Source organism: Pan paniscus, chromosome 3 (assembly GCF_029289425.2).
Source record: "Pan paniscus chromosome 3, NHGRI_mPanPan1-v2.0_pri, whole genome shotgun sequence".
In the NCBI taxonomy this organism is placed as follows: domain Eukaryota; kingdom Metazoa; phylum Chordata; class Mammalia; order Primates; family Hominidae; genus Pan; species Pan paniscus.
Window position 1 is genome coordinate 157,163,544 of NC_073252.2, and position 20,693 is coordinate 157,184,236.

General features: G+C 34.0%; 1 protein-coding gene across 12 annotated transcripts in view; it reads left to right on the forward strand.

Moving 5' to 3' along the window:
- Positions 1–20,693, forward strand: part of RAPGEF2 (Rap guanine nucleotide exchange factor 2) — a 261,346-nt gene that overhangs the window by 196,273 nt on the left and 44,380 nt on the right. For all 12 annotated transcript variants that reach the window (XM_034959339.3, XM_034959340.3, XM_034959344.3 and 9 more), the window contains 2 exons: positions 9,303–9,434; positions 19,574–19,751. In XM_034959339.3, coding sequence (XP_034815230.1) covers positions 9,303–9,434; positions 19,574–19,751 — 310 coding nt within the window. The remainder of the gene's footprint in view (positions 1–9,302; positions 9,435–19,573; positions 19,752–20,693) is intronic.

The following is a 20,693-nucleotide window of genomic DNA, read 5'->3' on the forward strand; positions in this document are numbered from 1 at the left end:
CGTGAGCCATCGCACCTGGCCCGAGCTTTCATTTCTTCAGCAATGAAGTGCAACATCTGGGCTCTTCATAGATATTAGAACAAAGAGACAAAGTATGAAATGTTCAGCGTATTGCCCGTTATACAATACAGGCCCCCTGGCCCCAAAGCTATCGCAGTAATTATTATTAACATTAAGAGAAAATATACAGAGGAGTTTGGAATTTAAAATAGATGAAATACTACCCAGACCATGACTTTTAAATCACCCAACTCAGTACCAACAGTTGGTGTGTTTTTCATTGAAAGTTCTTGGACTGAATGACCTAGAGAATTTTTTGGAATCTCCCAAAGGGATTTGTGCGTTTCAAATGAGTGGTCGTTGATGGTTGAAAATGAATTGAAAAGGAAAAGGAATTATATGCAGAGTGCATGCCTGTGTGTATGCATTTGTGTGTGTGTGTATGTATGTGTATTTGAAATGAGAATGGTCTGGCTGTCACTTGAAATCCATCATAAAACTGTTTATTAACAGGCAACAGGACATTTCATTTGGCCATATATACCTTAATCAACTACCTCCGTGTTTCTATGGAAACTTGTATAAACAGTTCGATTGTACCATTTGAGGTCTCAGATAAACATTTTCAGTGACACTTTCAGTTGTTCTAATAATAATTCTACTATTGTTCTTGATGCCAGATATCTCAGATATCTTCCTTAAAGTGATAGAATTAGTTGACTAGCATAAGAGAGAGAGAGAGAGTGTGTGAGTGTGTGTGTGTGTGCGCGCGTGTGTGTGCACGCGCGCGCCCATGCACATAATGTTTTTTCTGACCTTCAGATGTTGGGGAAATTGTATATAAGACAAGGTTTTGTTTCCACCAAAATCAACTATCAGAAAATAAGTCACCTTAATCTTTCATATAATGAAGTTCTCTCTCAATTTAGTTTATTGTTTTTAAAGAAGGATGTATTTTTCCATAAGGAAAATTAATCAGAAATGACCCCAAGCGATCTTAGCTTGGAATGTTTATAATTCACATGATGGAATTGGTATAAGGGAATTAAAGAAGTTTTACATAGATTTAATAACGAGTCCTGAATATATGATCTCAAAATTGCAATTACTGGATATTACCATAAACCTTGTAAAGATTAATTTATAAAGCAAAAAGTAAATGATTGTTGTTGTAAAGAACTTGCAAGAAAAATGAAAAATCAGCTTCCTGAATGTTATACAGCACTGTGTCATGTATAGACACATCACTACCTTAAACAAATTAGAAGGAATGTAAACTCAATTGGATGACTCAAAAAGTGAGTCAGCTTTGCAAATGTCAAAGTCATTGATGTTGGAGATGCAGATTAAAGTTTCATGAGTGAGAAATTATTTACAATTAATATTTTTCATGTGATTTTGAAATTTGTATTTCACTAGTAATTTGATCTAAATAGCCATTTGATTGTTTCATCAATATCCATGAGAATTTTCAGGTCAATTAGTAAATTAATAAATATATATTTAAGTTTAATGCTTAAGTGTGTGCTCCCTAGCCATTCATCTGGGACTGGAATCTGTTTCCATCACCTTTTCGCTGTGTGATCTTGATGCAAATCACTTTTCTGCATCTGAGGTTTCCTCCTACATAAAATAGTCCTACTAATAGCTATTTTTTAAGAGTGTTGTAAAAATTAAGTAAGCTAATGTATGCAAGTACTTAGAGTAAGGCCTGTCACATAGTAACTGGTGTACAGGTGATCTAATTTTGTTATCTTTGGAAAAATGGGGCAAAGCCTCACATTTTGAAATACATGGTACTTAGATCTTGCAGTTTCTCATCACACTGAAGTATTCCTCTCTTCCATTTTGAAGTGAAGTTCATGTAGGTTTCCTTTCTACTCAATGCTTTCTTTGAACGTTCAATGGAAAAACCCTCCTAAAAGTATTTGCTTTGAAACATTAGTCACCTTGTGACAGACAGCCAGTTTTCAACCAGTTCACTAATATTGATTATTTATTTTCCTCATCGGGGTCCCAAGTGTATTTAAATTGTCCCCATTTCATACACGTAAGAATTAATTCCTTTCTGCCTTGGGAGAGGGCTAGGGTACCATATTTCAGTAGCTAATTCCACCACATAAAGATATATATTTGGACAGCAAGCCATGTGAAATACTCATTATATAAGCCACATCTTATCAAGCCCTCTCTGTTACAACTCTCTCTAAAACATTATCATAATATAGGAAGGTAGCAAGGAACGTTTGAAATGCATCCCTTCCCCCAACCCCCAAAAAAACACACAACACAGTGGTGTTTCTGTTCAGACTGTCCTCTGAGAGGCAGTGTGCTCCGTATGGCAGGAGCAAAGCTTTATGGTTTTACCATACTTAGTTTGTAGCATATGTCTGTGCCAAATGCATATTATTTTCGAGGCTTTTGCAGTCAAATATAATAAGGCAATACACATAAATGCACAAAACTACCCAAGTTGTTATCACTTTGAGAGAATTCTAAACTACAGAAATTTGAATATTTTATTATAAAAGAGAGTAATTGAACTATAAGCATATCATGAAAATGAAGTTATTTAGTTTGCAAAATTTATTATGGTATTCTAAGCAGTGAGTTCCTCTCCATATAAATACATGATTTATTTAAAAGGTAATATGTAGACTTTTGGGGAAATATGTAGTAAGTGAACTACCATAATGGTAGTTTTAGGTATGACAGTGTCAAAACAAGTTGTTTCTTTGGTTGGCTTCTTCGTTTCCACCGAATTTGAAAAATATCTGGCCTAAGGTGGTGGAGGATGTTGACTGGAAAAATGACAGAAGAAATGAGAAGGAATAGAGAGGCATATGTAAGGTAGATTATTTGGACTACAGTGATTATTTCATTTGATCACTCTATTATGTTATAGTCATTTCATAGAAGAAACTGAGGTACACAGAAGTTAACTAACTTGCCCAGGTTCACTTGACTTAGGAGGTAGTTGAACAGAAGATTAATCCATATATGACTAACATGAGGCTTCTGTCTTCTGAGCCTGGTAAGAAGCTGGAAGAATGTTAAGTAATTACAAATTGTTAATTTTGGCAGTTTTCTCCAGTAGATAAAAGCAAATAAATTTTTGCAGACCTATTCTTATAAAGCATAGTTACATCAACACCTTAAAAAGTCTACCTGTAGTTTAATCAGAAAAACATTAGGCCTTATCTTATCAGTTTATTAAGTTATTAACTCATGACACATTTAGAAAACTTTTGTTTCCTGACATTATATATATTTATTAGCAAAATACATTGTATATTTTACAAAAATCTTTCTCTTTGCTTTGTGGAATACTGATCTGATATATGAAGACTTCAAGGATGGGTGTTGTATCTAGGGTATACATAAAGGGGTTATGAAAGGAGCCAAAATTACTGTGGTGAATAATATTTAAAAGTCCAAATGTTTACTTTTTCTTGTGTTCTTACAGAGATTGGATTTAAAGAAATAAAAGTTGATCAGATTATAAACTGGTCTTTAAAATGAGCTACTAAAAAATTTCCTGCCTCATCAAGCTGCATGTAGAAACAAGTCAGAGTGTCAGAACTAGTAGTACCTGAAAAGATTAATAGCAGAAAGGAAAGAAAAAGGAAGACAGTGTGGGTGTGTATGTATGTGCATGCCTAGAGAAAGAGAAACAATATGAATGGCTTTTAAAATAACTTGAGTTCCAGAGGGAGTGAAAGATCGTGTCTATAGCTGGGTGAGTTTGGCCACGAAAGCCCTTTCTGGGAATAACTCAATAATCCATTGGCATCTAGGCTTAGATTCCAGCTACAGGAATCATGAAGCTGGAAGGGACCTGCGCCTTGCAGAGTCTGGTCCGTAATGATCTGTACTTAACACTTTAGTCATTTCTGTGTGCCAGGCACTTCTCTAAGTCCTTCACACCCATTTATTTATTCAGTCCTCACAACACAGGCTTTCAATAAATGATGGATGAATGCTGAATGAAAATATAGTATCCTTTATTTTTTACAAATACCTCAGAGAAAAATAGAAAATATGTCTAGGAATATACTTACTCCACCTTGTAGAGATTAAAAACGTGAACATAAAGACTCAAAACCCTGACAATGATATGGGGAAAGCAGTGTTCATTTGGGAAAATTCTGAGTGATGCATCTTAATATGAAGTTAGTTTTAGTCACTAAGTGTGATATTTATTTTAGTTTAAGTAGTTTTATTCAAGGTAAGATGCCTAGGAAAATTGACTAGATTCCAGTGATCATCACCCCAAACCTTGTGCATTCTGTTGTAACTGTTACTTAAAGTGGTTCCAAGATTAGTTTGGGAAATTATCAGTTAAATACATTTCAGTCAATAGACAGTATTTTTTTGTTTTTAACTATTGGATTTCTCAGCAGTCCTAAGATGATGATGATATGTATCTTGGACCATGAAACTCTCTTTTACATTAAAAAAAAAAAAAGAGAGAGAGAGAGAGAATAAGCCTCTGTTGATAATGAAATTCCACAAAACTCATCCCTAAAACTTGGGGATCTGGTACCACAGATGCTGGGCTATATCAATAATTATATCAGTAATTCAGGACGGAAAGGAAGAAGAAGGGCAGCCACCCTTGTTTGTACTGCACTGTCACCAATTTTAGGTATTTTACCAATTTAACTTTTTTTTTTTAACTTATTATTACTTATTTACTTATGAGTATTTACTTATTGGTATCAGAGACTTCAAGGCATCCATACTCATTATCTTTATGTTCAAGATCGAGTTCATTTATTAGCAAGTAATTTTATAAATGCCAACCATTAGATTAATCAATGATTATCAAATTATTATTTATATATTATAGAGAAATAATGTGTAGAATTTACTTTTACAAAGCTAATTATGGTATCATCTGTTTGTCCTACATAATAAAAAAAAAACTATTATACAAATGATACCAAGGTTTTATGAAACTACGATTAGTTTTAGGTTTATGCTTATATAAAGTATTACTTCCTGTGTGCCAGGCACTTCTCTAAGTCCTTCACACCCATTTATTTATTCAGTCCTCACAAAACAGGCTTTCAATAAATGATGGATGAATGCTGAATGAAAATATAGTATCTTTTATTAATATTATAAAGTATTAAAAGTGTAAAGTAATACTTATATAAAGTATTACTTTATACTTTAATACTAATATACTTTATGTAAGTATTACTTTATATACGCATAAACCTAAAATTAATATAATCTGATTTAAACAATATATAATAAATATAATCTGATTTAAGTCTGATTTAAGAATCTGATTTAAATATTACCCTTGTTTCTTATATATTTAGCAGTGTTTGTGGTTAAACTATGATTCAACCATTTGCCTAAGAGTAGTTTATTAAAATTGTGATTCACAGGTGGTGTTTTTTAGGACTATAGGTTGCTTGCTCCAGGAACAAAAAATTGAGCAGTAATATATTTATATAATCGAATATTAAAATAAATATTTAAGTGATAAAAATGAAAAATATAGGTGAAAAATTCCTTGGAATTGTGTTCTTAATGAATTGTTGGGAAATACATTGGTATTAAAAATACATAAAATGTGTTACTTTCTCATATAATTAACTTAATTATTGATTTTATTCAGGTAATTACTGTATATTTCTAGCTTTATAAATTTTATTTTTTGAACAGAATTTCTGTTATAAATGGTGGCTACAGTCGCAAGATAATTCACAACCTCAATTTCATCTGTAATTTCATTAAATAGCATACTGATACATAGTAATTTAAATAGGGACTGGGTCAAGCTTAGAAAAAAGTTTAGAGTAAGGGATGCTTGCTGTCACGTTGTACCTTGTATATATTTCTCAGATCTGTGTTTCCCTGATGCCCTTGGGTTTAAATGTGGGCATCTGCCCCTGTGTCTGCCTCCTGACTCTCAACCCCCTACATGGTTTGTTTGCCTCCTAGAAACTCCATTTTTCCTAGGCATGGGCTCAGGCCTCTATTCCATTAGAGTGTCATGGCAGAGTCAAATCAGTGCATTTCAGTTTCTTTCCTTATGGGAACACCTTTTATAACATCTCCCATTCCATAACTTGACTGATGTGTATTGTCAATAAAATTTAATAATAATGCCAGATGTGGTGGCTCATGCCTGTAATCCCAGCACTTTAGGAGGCCAAGGCAGGTGGATCACTTGAGGCCAGCAGTTTGAGACCAGCTTGGCCAACATGGTGAAAGCCTGTCTCTGCTTAAAAAAAAAAAAATTAGCTGGGGTCGTGGGCGCCTGTAATCCCAGCTCTTTGGGAGGCTGAGGCAGGAGAATCGCTTAAATCCAGAAGGGTGGAAGTTGCAGTGAGCTGAGATTGTGCCACCCACACCCCACCCGGGGCGAGGCGACAGAGCAAGATTCTGTCTCCAAAAAAAAAAAGAAAAAAGAAAAAATTAATAATAGTATTGTTATCCTAATTGGTGGGAAAATATTTTAAGGTTTTTTTGAACATGGCATCTATTCTTACATATCTCATATTAAAAGGCATTTAATTAATGCTAATTTATATATGCATTTAATATATCATTATTTCATGCCATTCTGCAAAGAACACAGATAGTGGGGAGAAAGGGATAAAAACAGTGTTTGCAGTGGCTCACACTTGTAATCCCAGCACTCTGAGGAGGGAGGATTACTTAAGGCCAGAAGTTTGAGACCAACCTGGGCAACAGAGAGAGACCCTTTTATTATCTACAAAAAATTTTAAAATTAGCTAGACATGGTGGCATGTGCCTGTGGTTCCAGCTACTCAGGAGGCTGAGGTGGAAGGATCACTTCAGCCCAGGAGTTTAAGGCTACAGTGAGCTATGATTGTGTCTCTACACTCTAGCCTGGGCAGTTAGGGAAGACCCTGTATTTAAAATAAAAAATAAAAAATAAAAAACTTGTATTTTCTATTGTTTGTAACACCTGTCACAGTGAATTTGGAGGTAGTAGAGATTTGGAGTTAGGAATGTCTTATTTATCTTGACACTCTCTGCCACTAGCAGAGTGTATGACATGGCAGATACTCAATAAGTATTTATTAAATATAATTGAATTTTTAAAAGCAAAAATATTTCTTTGTCTTTTTGACAGTCTTTATGGTTCTGGGCCTAACATTTCCATGTAATTCTGATATTTGTGGCTGTAAGTAGGCACAGATGAATAGATTGTGGTATCTAAAAGCTGGATGAATGTCTCTTATGTTAGGCTTGGAGCTCTTACAACTCCTAGTGCTCTCCATACGGTGAATTGTTAGTCAGGGAAGATGACCAGATGATGGATTCTGAAGAGAGTTCTGTGAGACCTGAATAAATAAAATATAAAAATTCATTAGATAGTTTTATCTTCATTTGACACATTAATTTTTTTAAAAAAATCACACTATGTTGCATGTCAACCTGAGTCATGTCTGTAAAAGATAATCAATAGAAATCAGTTTATTGTTCTCTAATTACATGTATTGATTGATGCCTTTTAACATCTCTAAGCCATAGAGTAATGTTTCCCCAGTTGCCTTCTGCAGTAAGTGACTTAATTAAATGGAAGTGTAGCTAAGACGATGAAGGGTATCTATCCTGCCTATTATTTATTTTCATATCTGATCACCATCATTTAGCTATATGTAAAATTATAGTCATTAATACATATCTGCAAACTTCTATCTTTGAATTGTTCCTGAAGAAGTCCTGCAAATATTTCACTATTCTACATTATGAATGAAACATATAAATTCTGAATTTAGAGGTATTTGCCTATCCCTTACACATAAGTTGTTATTCTCCTAAATATTACATATTTTACAACATCTTCAATTACCAGTTTCTTTAAAAACACTGTTGGTAAGATAGGTTTGCGATTATTTCACTTCTCCAAGCTCCCTCAACAAATGAATTTTTCTCCATTTATTTGGCATCTAATTATATGCCCCTATTAAGTTTATGTTTAAATCTCCCCTTTGTATGCCTTGTATCCAATAAAGTTATTATTTCTAAACAGATTGTATGTAAATATTGTTAAATATAATTCACTTAAGGTAGAGAGGGGTGTAATCTATTCAGAGAGTAGGTCTGAATTATTAAGGGATATAAATACATTTTGCCTACTTGGAGCTCTGAAGTATCAAAATCCATTGATCATTGTCGTAAATCCAAACTGTCTCCCTTGTGAGGCTTACTCTAAACTATGCAGTAACATTTTGGAGGGGGAGGGAATGAGCCTCAGAATGTGGACAGGAATACTACTAAGGTTAACGTTTATTTAAGTTTTAACAATTAGTCCTTATATTTATAACTATTTGCCAGCTAAATAGGATCAATATGCAGGAAAAAGGGAGTGTTATCAGTATTTCATGATGCTAGTTAACATGTATTTTGAAATGCTGTTTCATTATTAGCTCAATAGTATAATGTGTGATATTATAGATAAATATAATGTCTTTTTTTATTCAAAAGAATTGGTAATAACTGATAAGAGTCTAAGATTCTTAAGAACCTTACATCTGTTTTCTTAGATTCTCACTTGACGAGGGCATAGTAAGAGAAAAGGGGCTCGGTAAATATTTGTCAAATAAGCGGTTTTTTTTTTTTCTAATGCATTTTCTCTGGTATATAAGGGGTGGCAGGACACGTAAGGGATACTTAGTGAATGTGTTTATTTTAATAGAGACTATTTTTATTTAAACATGAACATGTAGAAAGTTGATATTTATGTATATGAGGATAGGTAAGTGTTGTCCATAACTTTCTCAATTCTAAGATCTTTGATGGCACTCTTTTCTCTTTCTTTGTAGAGCCTAGTACAGTTGCTTATATGGCAATATACTTCATCAATTCTAAGATGCTCTCTTTTTTAAACTTTAAACATTATTTGGGTTTAAAAGTAGCTTAAATGTGTTTTCTTGTCTAAACTGCTTTTTGCCACAAAGTTACATTTGTGATGGCTAATAAATAGTACTGTAGCCTAATTTGCTCATTGACGTGTGATTGTTTTAGCTTACTAAATTAAATACCCAAGTTTATCTTAATAACCAAACCCACATATTTAAAACATTGAATTTAGTGTTATTTAAGGCTCGTGTGTGCTCATACACTTTAAAAATTATTATATGTGATTTTTGGTAAATAAGACAATATTTAGTAATTTGTGAATGTGGAAAATGAATACCATTTTTAGTTCAATGGTATAGAATAAAATATGATATTTTAATTTTAAAATGTCTTCTTGGAGTTCTTGATTCAGATTGTAATCCTAGTTTTTCCTGCTCCTTCCATAGCTTCCTGCAGATTTCACAAAACTGCATCTTACTGACAGTCTCCACCCACAGGTGACCCACGTTTCTTCTAGCCATTCAGGATGTAGTATCACTAGTGATTCTGGGAGCAGCAGTCTTTCTGATATCTACCAGGTAAGAGGATGTTTTCCTTGTCATTTGCTTCATTTTCATTTATTCCAAGAAATTTTAAGGTTCTCAGCTGATAGAATCTATAAAATAAATATATGTGTATATTACATGTGCATGTAAGTACATAAAATATTAATGTTTATTTCGTGTATGTTATTTTTAGCGTGTAGAACTGCTGTCTGATTATACTGCGTCTGCTATGACGAGTTATCAAAGTGTTCCTTTTTTTATTTGTATAAATTTGTGGGGTAAAAGTGTAATTTTGTTGCATGGATAGATTGCATAGTGGTGAAGTCAGGGCTTTCAGGTTATACATCACCCCAATAACTTACATGGTGCCCGTTAAGTAATTTCTCATTATCCACCCCCTACTCCCATGTGCGCTGAGTCTCCACTGCTTATCATTCCACACTCTGCATCCATGTGTAAACATTATTTAGCTCCCACTTGTGACTGAAAGCGTGGTATTTGTCTGTCTGTGTCTGAATTATTTCAATCAAGATAGTGGCCTCCACTTCCATCCATATTGCTGCAAAAGACATGATTTCATTTTTTACGGCTGAATAGTATTTCATTGCGTATATGTACTGTACTTTATTCAGTCATCCATTGATGAACACTTTGGTTGATTCTATATCTTTGCTATTGTGAATAGTGCTGCAATAAACATATAGGTGCAGGTATCTTTTTGATACAATGATTTATTTTCCTTTGGGTAGATACTCAGTCATGAGATTGGTAGATTGAATCGTAGTTCTGTTTTTAGTTCTTGGAGAAATCTCCATACTGTTTTTCATCAAGAGGTTGTACTAGTTTACATTCCCACCAGCTGCATATGTGTTCTCTTATCTCCACATCCTCACCATCTGTTACTATTTTTGTCTTTTTCATGACAGCCATTCTGACTGGTGAAAGATAGTATCTCATTGTGGTTTTAATTGGCATTTCTCTGATGATTAGTGATATTAAGCATTTTTTCATATGCCTGTTGGCTATTTGTATGTTTTCTTTTGAAAATGTCTATTCATGTCCTTTCCCCACTTTTTAATGGGATTAATTTTTTTGCTGTTGTTGTTATTCAGTTGTTTGAGCTTCTGGATATGAGTCCCCAGTAGGATGCATAGTTAGCAAATATTTCTCCCATTATACCGATTACGTGTTCACTCAGTTGATTATTTCTTCTACTGTGCGGAAGGTTTTTAGTTTTATTAAGTCCCATTTGTCTGTTTTTGTTGCCTGTGCTTTTGAGGTCTTAGTCCTGAATTATTTGCCTAGACCAGTGTCCAAAAGAATTTTCCCTAGATTGTCTTCTAATATTTTTATAGCTTTGGGTCTTAAGTCTTCAATCTGTTTTGAGTCGATTTTTATTTATGCTGAAAGATAGGGGTCCAGTTTCATTATATGGCAATCCAATTTTCCCAGCGCCATTTATCGAAAAGGGTGGCTTTTCCCCGGTATATGTTCTTCTTGGCTTTGTCAAAGATCGGTTGGCTGTAAATACGTGACTTTATTTCTGGGTTCTTTATTTTGTTCCATTGATCTGTGTACCTATTTTAATACCAGTATCATGCTGTTTTAGTTATTATAACCTTGTAGTATAATTTATTCTTTCTGCTCAAGATTGCTTTCACTATTCAGGCTCTTTTGTGGTTACATATGAACTTTAGGATTTTTTTTTTCTAATTCTGTGAAAAATGATGCTGGGATTTTGATAGGAATTACATTCAATCTGTATATTGCTTTAGTCAGTATGGTCATTTTAATGATATTAATTCTTTCAATCCATGAGCATGGGATGTTTTCTCATTGTTTGTGTCATCTACAATTTCTTTCATCAGTGTTTATTATAGTTTTCCTTGTAAAGCTCTTTCACCTCCTTGGTCGAATATATTCTAGGTATTTTGTTTTTTATGTAGCTATTGCAAATGAGATTGCTTTCTTGATTTTGTTCTCAGCTAGATTGTTATTGTTGTATAGAAATGCTACTGATTTGTGCATATTGATTTTGCATTCTGAAACTTCCCTGAATTCTTTTATCAAATCTAACAATTTTTTGATGGAGTCTTTAGGGGTTTCTATATATAATGAGATCATTCCATCAGTAAACAGGGATAATTTCACTTCCACTTTTCCAGTTTGGGTGCGTTTTATTTCATTCTCTTGCCTAATTGCTCTGGCTAGGACTTAGAATACTATTTTGAATAGGAGTGGGAAAGTGGGCATCCTTGTTACAGTTCTTATGGGGAATGCTTTCAACTTTTCCCTGTTCAGTAAGCTGTTGGCTGTAGGTTTCTCTTACATTACAAGTTTTTCTCTTTAAAGTCCATACCGAGTGTGACAAAAGGAAGGGCCTAATAAGACTGGATCATTGAATTAGCTTCCTTGTGTTTTTAAAAAATTACCTTTAGATTTAGTATCTGCTTAAAATAAATTTTTATGATACTGAAGGATAGAAAATAAGCCAGAGCTATGGGATTCCAAAACTGTTTTTAAAATAAAATAATTCTAATTGTTAAGAAACATTTTATTAGCTTTGAATGTGCAAATTTAGGAAAAGAGACTGAAATATACACAAATATCCTTATTTGGCCTTCAAATACATTCTGTTACTATTGGATTGTATATGGTTTCAAACAAAATAACATTATTCTTACTTTACAAAGAATAACTCTTGGCTTATTAGGAACTGTGGCATGAAATAACCGTAAAAATAACTTTCTTTAGAGACAATATAGTTATGAAGGATCATTGTTGTATTTAGTCAGTGCTATTTTTATTTTTTTAATTATTGAAAGTTAGTGAACAATTAAGAATACCATCAATACAAGACATATTCATTTAGGTCCTAAATTTAGTAGATCTTAAAAAATAATTTTCTTTTAAAGAGATAGTATACTAGTTATATACTTTTCTCAGTTTACCTCCTCATCACGTACACACAAACACACCATTTATTCTGAAAGTTGATTTTTCTAAACATTTATCGAAGAGTTCCCTTGTGTAAAACAATGAACAGTATACATAAAAGTTGTACTTTAGTTTATATTAATTGAAATATTATGGCAGAGCCTTCATCCTCTAAACTTTGAGATTATTATTATACATCTTGAAAATCTATAGTGAGAATACAGCTTGAGGTTACAATTATCACTGTTCTCATCAAATAAATACAAACTTGGATGAAACTCCTAAAAGGTAAATCTATTAAGATAATGAAGTAACTTGTTTGACCAGGCGCAGTGGCTCATGCCTGTAATCACAGCATTTTGGGGGGCCAAGGCAGGCAGATCACTTGACGCCAGGAATCTAAGACCAGCCTGGCCAACATGGTGAAACCCCATCTCTACTAAAATACAAAAATTAGCCAGGTGTAGTGGTGCATGCCTATAGTCCCAGTTACTCGGGAGACTGAGGCACGAGAATCTCTTGAGCCCCAGAAGTTGTCACAGCAGTGATCCGAGATCTCCCCACTGCACTCCAGCCTATGGGGCAGCGCAAGACTCCGTCTCAAAAAACAAAAAAGTAACTTGTTTGTATAATCGATTGAGGCATATTCTGAGAGGAATTCTAGTCATATGTGCTTTTACCTTGAATAGGCTAGATAAGTACATGAGGAAATGCAGATGGTACTTCTGCCCCTGGTTATCATCTGATTGTCTGTGAAACCAGAGTGTGGATGAGAGTTCCTAATTGCTCTAACATAGTTGGAGCTTACAGCCTGCTGTCTGGCTTTATCTTTGGGTGTAGATGAAGAAGAGGATCCCTGTGCATCATTTCAGTTGCTTAAGTGTCAAAGCTATTTGTTTCAAATTTGATGACAGGCAGATAGCCTGTAAGTATATATCCATCATAAGGAAAAATCCATAGATGTATCTAAGGATCTAGTTATTGGCTGTGCAAAACTTAACATTTAGTAGAGATTTTCAGTAGACCACTTCTATTGTCTTTGAATCAGAACTTAAAATGAGAAGTCTGACATGCACCTGATTCAACTTCCAAATTTGCATATGAATCCTCTGCTTCTCTCCTGTGAATCAAGCATCCAGTTTATTCTTGAACAATTCCAAGGGTGAGCAACTTTCTCCCCTAGCAGCCTATTTGATCTTCATACAGTTCTGATTTCAGAGGTCTCCTGTCACATTGAAGTGAGAATAAATGCTCACGAGATGCACACAGAGAGATTGAATGTAGATGCTGTACACCAGGGAGATATGGATAGAATAATGTTGCTGAGATGGTGGGAAGAGAGGAATTCATGAGTGAATTCTTAGTCATTCTTAATTACTAACCTTAAGAGAAGAAACATTCTTCTGTTTTAACAGGAACACATCCTGGGGAGTTTGGGAGTTGTGGGAGTTCCTGTCTTAGACTTCTGTTTTCTCTCGGAAGAGTTGAGTTCATTTGTTGAGAGTGAGAGGGTTGGCAGGTAGAGAGTTTTAAGGAGAGAGAAGTTTTGAAATAATAGTTGCAGAGAGTCGGAGAACAAATTGACCAGAGAAATGGAGATTCAATTGAGTTAGTGCCCTCAAATATAAAGTGATTTCCCTCTGCTCTGTTAAGTAGTTTTCTCCACAGTAAGCACAAAGAAAGCAAGGATTTGACTTCACCCAGGACTGAAGTTTGTTAAGTGAGTGTAATACAAAGACAGGTCCAGCAACAAGACAAGTGTTTTCTAACTGCAGATCATAGCTTTTGTATGCCTTCTGCCTGGAATGTTTTCTCCTAGCTTGATCCTTTTCAGCCTTTGTTTTCAAGTGTCATCTCCTCAGAGTTGTTCCTTTATAATCCTCTGTAAAGGAAGTCCTCCATTTTGATTCCTTTCCTGCCTAATCTTTTTATTTCCTTCCTAGACGCCAATTGAACCAATTATTAATTTTTATGTTGTCTCTCTGCCTAGAAGAATGACACCTTCAAGAAGGCAGGAAACTTGTCTGTCTTGTCTCTATTTTTTCCCCTAGAGCCTAGTACAGTGCCAGGAAATTTTAGGCATTCAGTAAAGATGTGTTGAATGAATGTAATTGAAATAATAGACTAGGGAATATAAGCTGGATATGAAAGGAAGTTAAGACAGGAAGTGTGAACACTAGACACAGAAGGTAGTAGAGTCTTGAGCGAAGATCCTTCTTAAGTTGAAAAAGGGTTACCTTAGAAGCAGATGGGGGCAGGTTGAAAGAATAGAAGGTTGTTGGTGATTGAAAGCTTTAATGCCTAAGTTAGTGATACGAGACAACGCCATTTCCAGCCATGATAAGGTCCTGGTTAAATGGTATGGCCATCAGGATCAGAGCGAGTGGCTTAGGCAAACCGGAAATAGTTGTACAAAATAGATAGATCAATAGAACAGAGAGTTCAAGCAAAATTGAACTCATGTGTAAGGATGTAATATGTAATAGAGGAAACTTCACAAATCAATAAAGAAAGTGATGGATCATTCAATAAATGGTCTTTGGGGTTGGGGAATCATTTTGTATTCTCATTTTGTATCATAATTAAAATAAATTCCTGATAAACTAAAGAGTTAGCAAACAATGTTTTAATAAAGGATCAAAACATTTTGTAATTAGAACATCAATTGATAAGAAGATTTAAAGTCAGAATATAACTGATTTACACAAATAAGAAAAATACTCAGCTCACAATGTTAAAATGTTCAAAGGACAGTAGTTGGTAACTTACAGAAAAGAAAATGCAAATGTCTACACCTTAAGTATTTGAAACATAATAGTAATTGAGCATATAAGGACTTAAATATGAAATTATTCTGCCTATCAAATTAGCACAGATTTTCTTACTTAAAATAAGCATTTATAGACATTTTTATATACTCCTTGTAGGATTGTAATTTTGGGGAAGCAACCTAACGATTTACATTAAGAGCTTTAAAAAATTGTTCTTCTCTTTTAGGCATATATATGCTTTTAATAAGCAAAACTTTTGGCAAGTGATTTTAAAGTGCTTACTGATAAAACATGCAGTATTTGATTTTTATTTTAGTTAAATTAATACTTCAGTAGAGCTTTATGGCATAAAAATTTTTTTTGTGAATTTTCTTGATTTTTTTAAAAAAATGTAAAATAAATTGGTTTTAAGAACTGTGTTCACAATAGCAGAATGTATTTAGTCCCTTTTGATTTAAATAGTGGAGCTTTCAGCATTGATCTGAGAATATTGTTTTTAAAAGAATATCACTATTTAAATATTAATGGACAACAAAATCTATGTTAGTCAGTACATGTATAAGATAAATTAATTTAAGACAGGAGTTATTTGGCTAACATAACTATGTAAACCTTTCTCCTTGTTCCTGAAACAAATATATCCAGATAAGCTTTTAAATATAAAGCGTCTGTTTTAGTGTCTTTATTTAGAAAAAAAGGGTTTAAAGACGTGCGTGAGTCTTAGTAGTGTTGTTATTTGGAGGAAGCTAGAAAACAATAAGTGTTATGTTTATAGGCAAATATATATTTAAACTTTTTATCTTTTATGACTTAGCAAAGTGGAAAACATTTTATTACTGTATTATATTTCAACTTTTTTTTTATAAGACTATTGAGAATGTTGAGCGAAGTGCAGAGTACTTAGTATTTCTTGGTTGGTCACACCTGATTTTGAGTCCTAGCACAGTTACTGTGTTTTGTTTTGCTTACATTGAACAACTTATTTAATGTCCTTGACATTTTCTCCTCTGTAAAATAGGGTTAGTAATACTAACTTGCTGAATTGATATGAAGATTATTATGTTTTAAAACATCAACTTTAGTGCTAGACACATATGATAGTCATTCAATATAGAATCACTATTTTTATAATTGGTGTATGAACCAGTTGACCAGAATGTATTTGTGCAGTTAGTCTAAGATACTATTTTACAAATATATAAGGAGAGTGTGGTGTTTAACAGAATTTTGTGGGGTTTTTTGGTCAAATTCCACAAACATAAATTGCGTGCAGCGTTCATTGCTGGTATGGGGAGAGGTAGAAGGTGTACAGGTTCTAAGATGAAGAATGTATCCCCTTGAGGAAGGGACTTTTGATCTAGCTTGAGACTGGCTTGCTTTCTCCCTTATTTGATCCAAAAGCAGTCCTATGAATAGTAAGAAGTTGTATCTACAGTTTACATCGATGATGAGATGGGCTTGTGGAGGTTAAGTGACTTTGCTAAAATCACATCATGAATAGTAGAGGTGAGATTTGGAGCCACAAAACTGAGTTTGTTCACACAGTAAATACTATATTCTAGGTACTCTTCTTAAGTTTAGTACTCCTCCTGGAGACCAGTTTGTGTTCCTTAAACTTTTAACTCCACTTAATCTATAAACATCTTGTCCACAAGGCAGTGGTATTATGAAATTAGTAGGTCCCTGAAAAGTTGTTTATCACGTTCTTTTAAAGAATATGATTTAGAGAATCTGTAGTATTTTAAGGTAAAATGGTTATTTATTCTAAATAATAATCTCTAAATTTTTGGTTTAGTAAATGTTATTTTATGAATAGTTGGTTTCTTAAAGCATGGAATGCACATAGAGATAGCAAGCAACTGTGATCTTTTAAATAAAGTGGAAGGTTCAGTTTGGGAGAGATAAATCCAGTTGACAGTTGAAAGTCTTTATGTTCTGCTTAAGACTTAAATGTAAATAATTTAAACGATAATTATTTCTTTGGGATGGTATAAAATATATTCCATCTTTTCACATACATTAGATGTTTTAAAATTAAAGAAAAACCATTAGTTATATAAATTATTGAAAATATTTTTAAAATTTCTGTCTTTGGTAGTGTCCTTTCTTCACTCTATGCTAATATTAAAGAATGTTTATATAGAGAACTGATAATATTTTTGAAAATCTAAGGTGATGAGTAATAAATAGTCTTCAATGTGAAGATGAAACTGAGGTAAAAATGTGATCATAGCAAGCATTAGCAAATTGTATTTCTAGACTTCAGGGTCAGGTGCTGATAACAATGTTGACCTATTTTCTCTAACCACAACCTTGGCATACTATATCACATCAAGTTCTACTTCAGTTTCCTTCTTAAATCTAGCAATGATTCAGTTAATTTTGAGTTTAAATTATGAGATGTGTTTCTGAGTGTGTCACAGTTCTGTCTGTATGGGCTGCGGTGGCTTATTACTCTCCTACCTGCAGTATCTCTGCTTATAATGACCAGGCCATTGAACTTTCATAAACATTAGGTTTTCTATCTTCAATTATTTTCCCCTTAAGTTTCTTTTTTAAATAATATATGCATTTTAGTTCAGGAAATTGTACCTAAAGAACAGAAAATGTGATAAAACTCATTGTTAACACATGCTTGTATTATTTCAAAATGTAGGATTAAATCTTATGTTCTGTGATACGAACCGGGACTTTACAAAGCTGAAACTTTGTTTATAAGAAAATAGCACAGGCTGGGCGTGGTGGCTCATGCCTGTAATCACAGCACTTTGGTAGGCTGAGGTGGGCAGATCACTTGAGGCCAGGAGTTCAAAACTGGCCAAGCCAACATGATGAAATCCCGTCTCTACTAAGAGTACAAAAATTAGCTGGTTGTGATGGTGCACACCTGTAGTCCCAGCTACTCGGGAGGCTGAGGCATGAGAATCGCATGAACCTGGGAGGCAGAGGTTGCAGTGAGCTGAGATCGTGCCATTGCACTCCAGCCTGGGCAACAGAGCAAGACTCTGTCTCAAAAAAAACAAAAAGAAAGAAAGAAAAAGAAAATAGCACAATTTATTCTGTAAATATTAAATTATAGGAAAAGGATAGATCCTTATATAAGCCACATTCATATTCAGTGAATGTTAAAAAGAGACAGATTAGATTGCGATTAAGACTCTGAAGCCAGAATTCCTGGGTTGTAGTCTTGATTCCACAGTTTATCAGCAGCATGACCTTGGAAAAATTATTTCTCTTCACCTAAGTGTTAAGAGAATAATAAAAGTTAATAATGGCTTTTACTTTATAGGGTTGTTTTAAGGATTAGACCAGTTAATAAATACATAGCAATTAGAGCAGTACCTGACACATTGTAAGTATTTAGTGTTAGCTTATTATTATTATCAAAGTCAGTATTTTATATTTTTATCTTTCTTTTAAAAAATATTTGTTTTTTCTTAAAAAAGGTATTTATTATCTTTGAGAATCATATGGGCTATGATTTGAAGTTGAACTTTGTAATATACGTTTTCTACAAAATTAATAATTGTATAATAAGATGTTTTCAAGATTTTAATATTTCATTTGGAAAAACTTCTGTTCAAGATTGATGTAGTTAATATTTAATTGAATTCATTTTTACTATGCTTAACTGATAATTGAAGTCTAGGTACATAATGTCAAATAAGATCTGTATTATATATACATACATATTGCTGAGATGATAGTCACAAAAGGCTACATGGTGACCTAGAAAGGATAACTGTTCTAGGATTGAGCTAGTTCAACAAAAGAGACCATCTTGAAATGTGTGACTCCAGTGACTTAGGAAATTTGCAGGTATCTTGATAACTTGAAGTTTAGTGATGTGATTACCTGTGTTGATGAATGGGAAGAAAGAGTATGTTGCCTTTACGCGTATGGTCTCCTATAGTGTTTCTCGATTTATAGTTTAACAGTGGTCATTGGGATAATCCAACTAATTGTTAATGTTTCGTTTGCATATTTATCAAGTTACCTTTGATTTGTGGCTCATTTTTCCATAAGGACTGTCTAATTGGGGTAAAATGGTCCAGGCTTCTTGGCATTAATAAATTCACACCTATTCTGCAAAAGGAATTGCTCAGAATTAATTGTCACCCTTAAGCTGTTAGCCTAAGCCATTCTCTTTGAAGAATGGAGTGAAAACAAATACTTTTTCTTCTTTATTCTACTGTGTTTCAAATGCCATATGACAGCTAGGATAAGAAATCAAAATTACTGAGATAAAGTCGTTATTCCTGACCGAAAATTTAATAGGAGGTGGAATCACTCATATTTTGTTAAAGTAATTGTTATATGTAGTTTCTGGTGCATACATAGTTGTTGGATGGAAAAATAAATATAACAAAAGCATTATTTTGAATGAGGCTTGCTCTTGTTTCTTTGGGCCCCAAAGATTTATTTACTTAAAATAGTTTTTAATTTTTGTGTGTGTGTCTTAAGGCCACAGAAAGCGAGGCTGGTGATATGGACCTGAGTGGGTTGCCAGAAACAGCAGTGGATTCCGAGGACGACGACGATGAAGAAGACATTGAGAGAGCATCAGATCCTCTGATGAGTAGGGACATTGTGAGAGACTGCCTAGAGAAGGACCCAATTGACCGGACAGATGATGACATTGGTAAGCTTGAACAGGAAAATGAATCTACGAGCAATTAAAAAGATTCAGTGGCAAAATTGTCTGATGAAATAGAGCCCAAGACTAGTAGGCTTTAAAAAATCATTAATTTATTAATTTCCTTTGTATAAACAGTAGTATTTGTTGGACAAAAATTGGAAAAAATCAGGTTTACTCAGTCTTACCTTCAGGAGTCTACAAATAATAATGTGAATGAAACTTCTTTAGTAAACCCTTTCCACATAAACCCTTTCTTAAGCTTAGTTTATGACAAAAAAAAAAAAAGTTAAAATGAGCCTTTCAAGCAGTATTACTTCTATTAATTTTCTCGTGAGCACTGTTTTTATTAAGCTCATGTTTTCTGTATGTAAACATAAAGGCAGTTGGTAAAATTGTCACAGTGATTTGCTTCTACTCTGGTTTTGTGTGAAGACGCAAGTGGGTGGAAGGAGACAGCAAAATGTCAGGTTAGTGGCATATAGGCTGTGTGATGGTTGAGACTCTTTTTCTTTCTTTCTTTTGCTGTTTTTGTCCTTTTTTAAAAAAATTTTTATTTTATGTTCAGGAGTACAAGTGCAGGTCTGTTACATAGGAAAACCTGTGTCATTGGGGTTTGTTGTATAGATTATTTCATCACCCAGGTTTTAAGCCTAGTACCCTGTAGGGACCAGCCCCACAGGGTCGGTGGGTCTCTCCCCATGTGCGGAGACGAGAGAGTGTAGAAATAAAGACACAAGACAGAGATAAAAGAAAAGGCATTTAGGCCTGGGGGACCACTACCACCAAGTTGTGGAAACCGGTAGTGGCCCCGAATGCCAGGCTGCACTGGTATTTATTGGATACAAAACAAAGGGGCAGGATAAGGAGTGTGAGTCATCTCCAATGATAGGTAAGGCCACGTGGGTCACGTGTCCACTGGACGGGGGCCCTTCCCTGCCTAGCAGC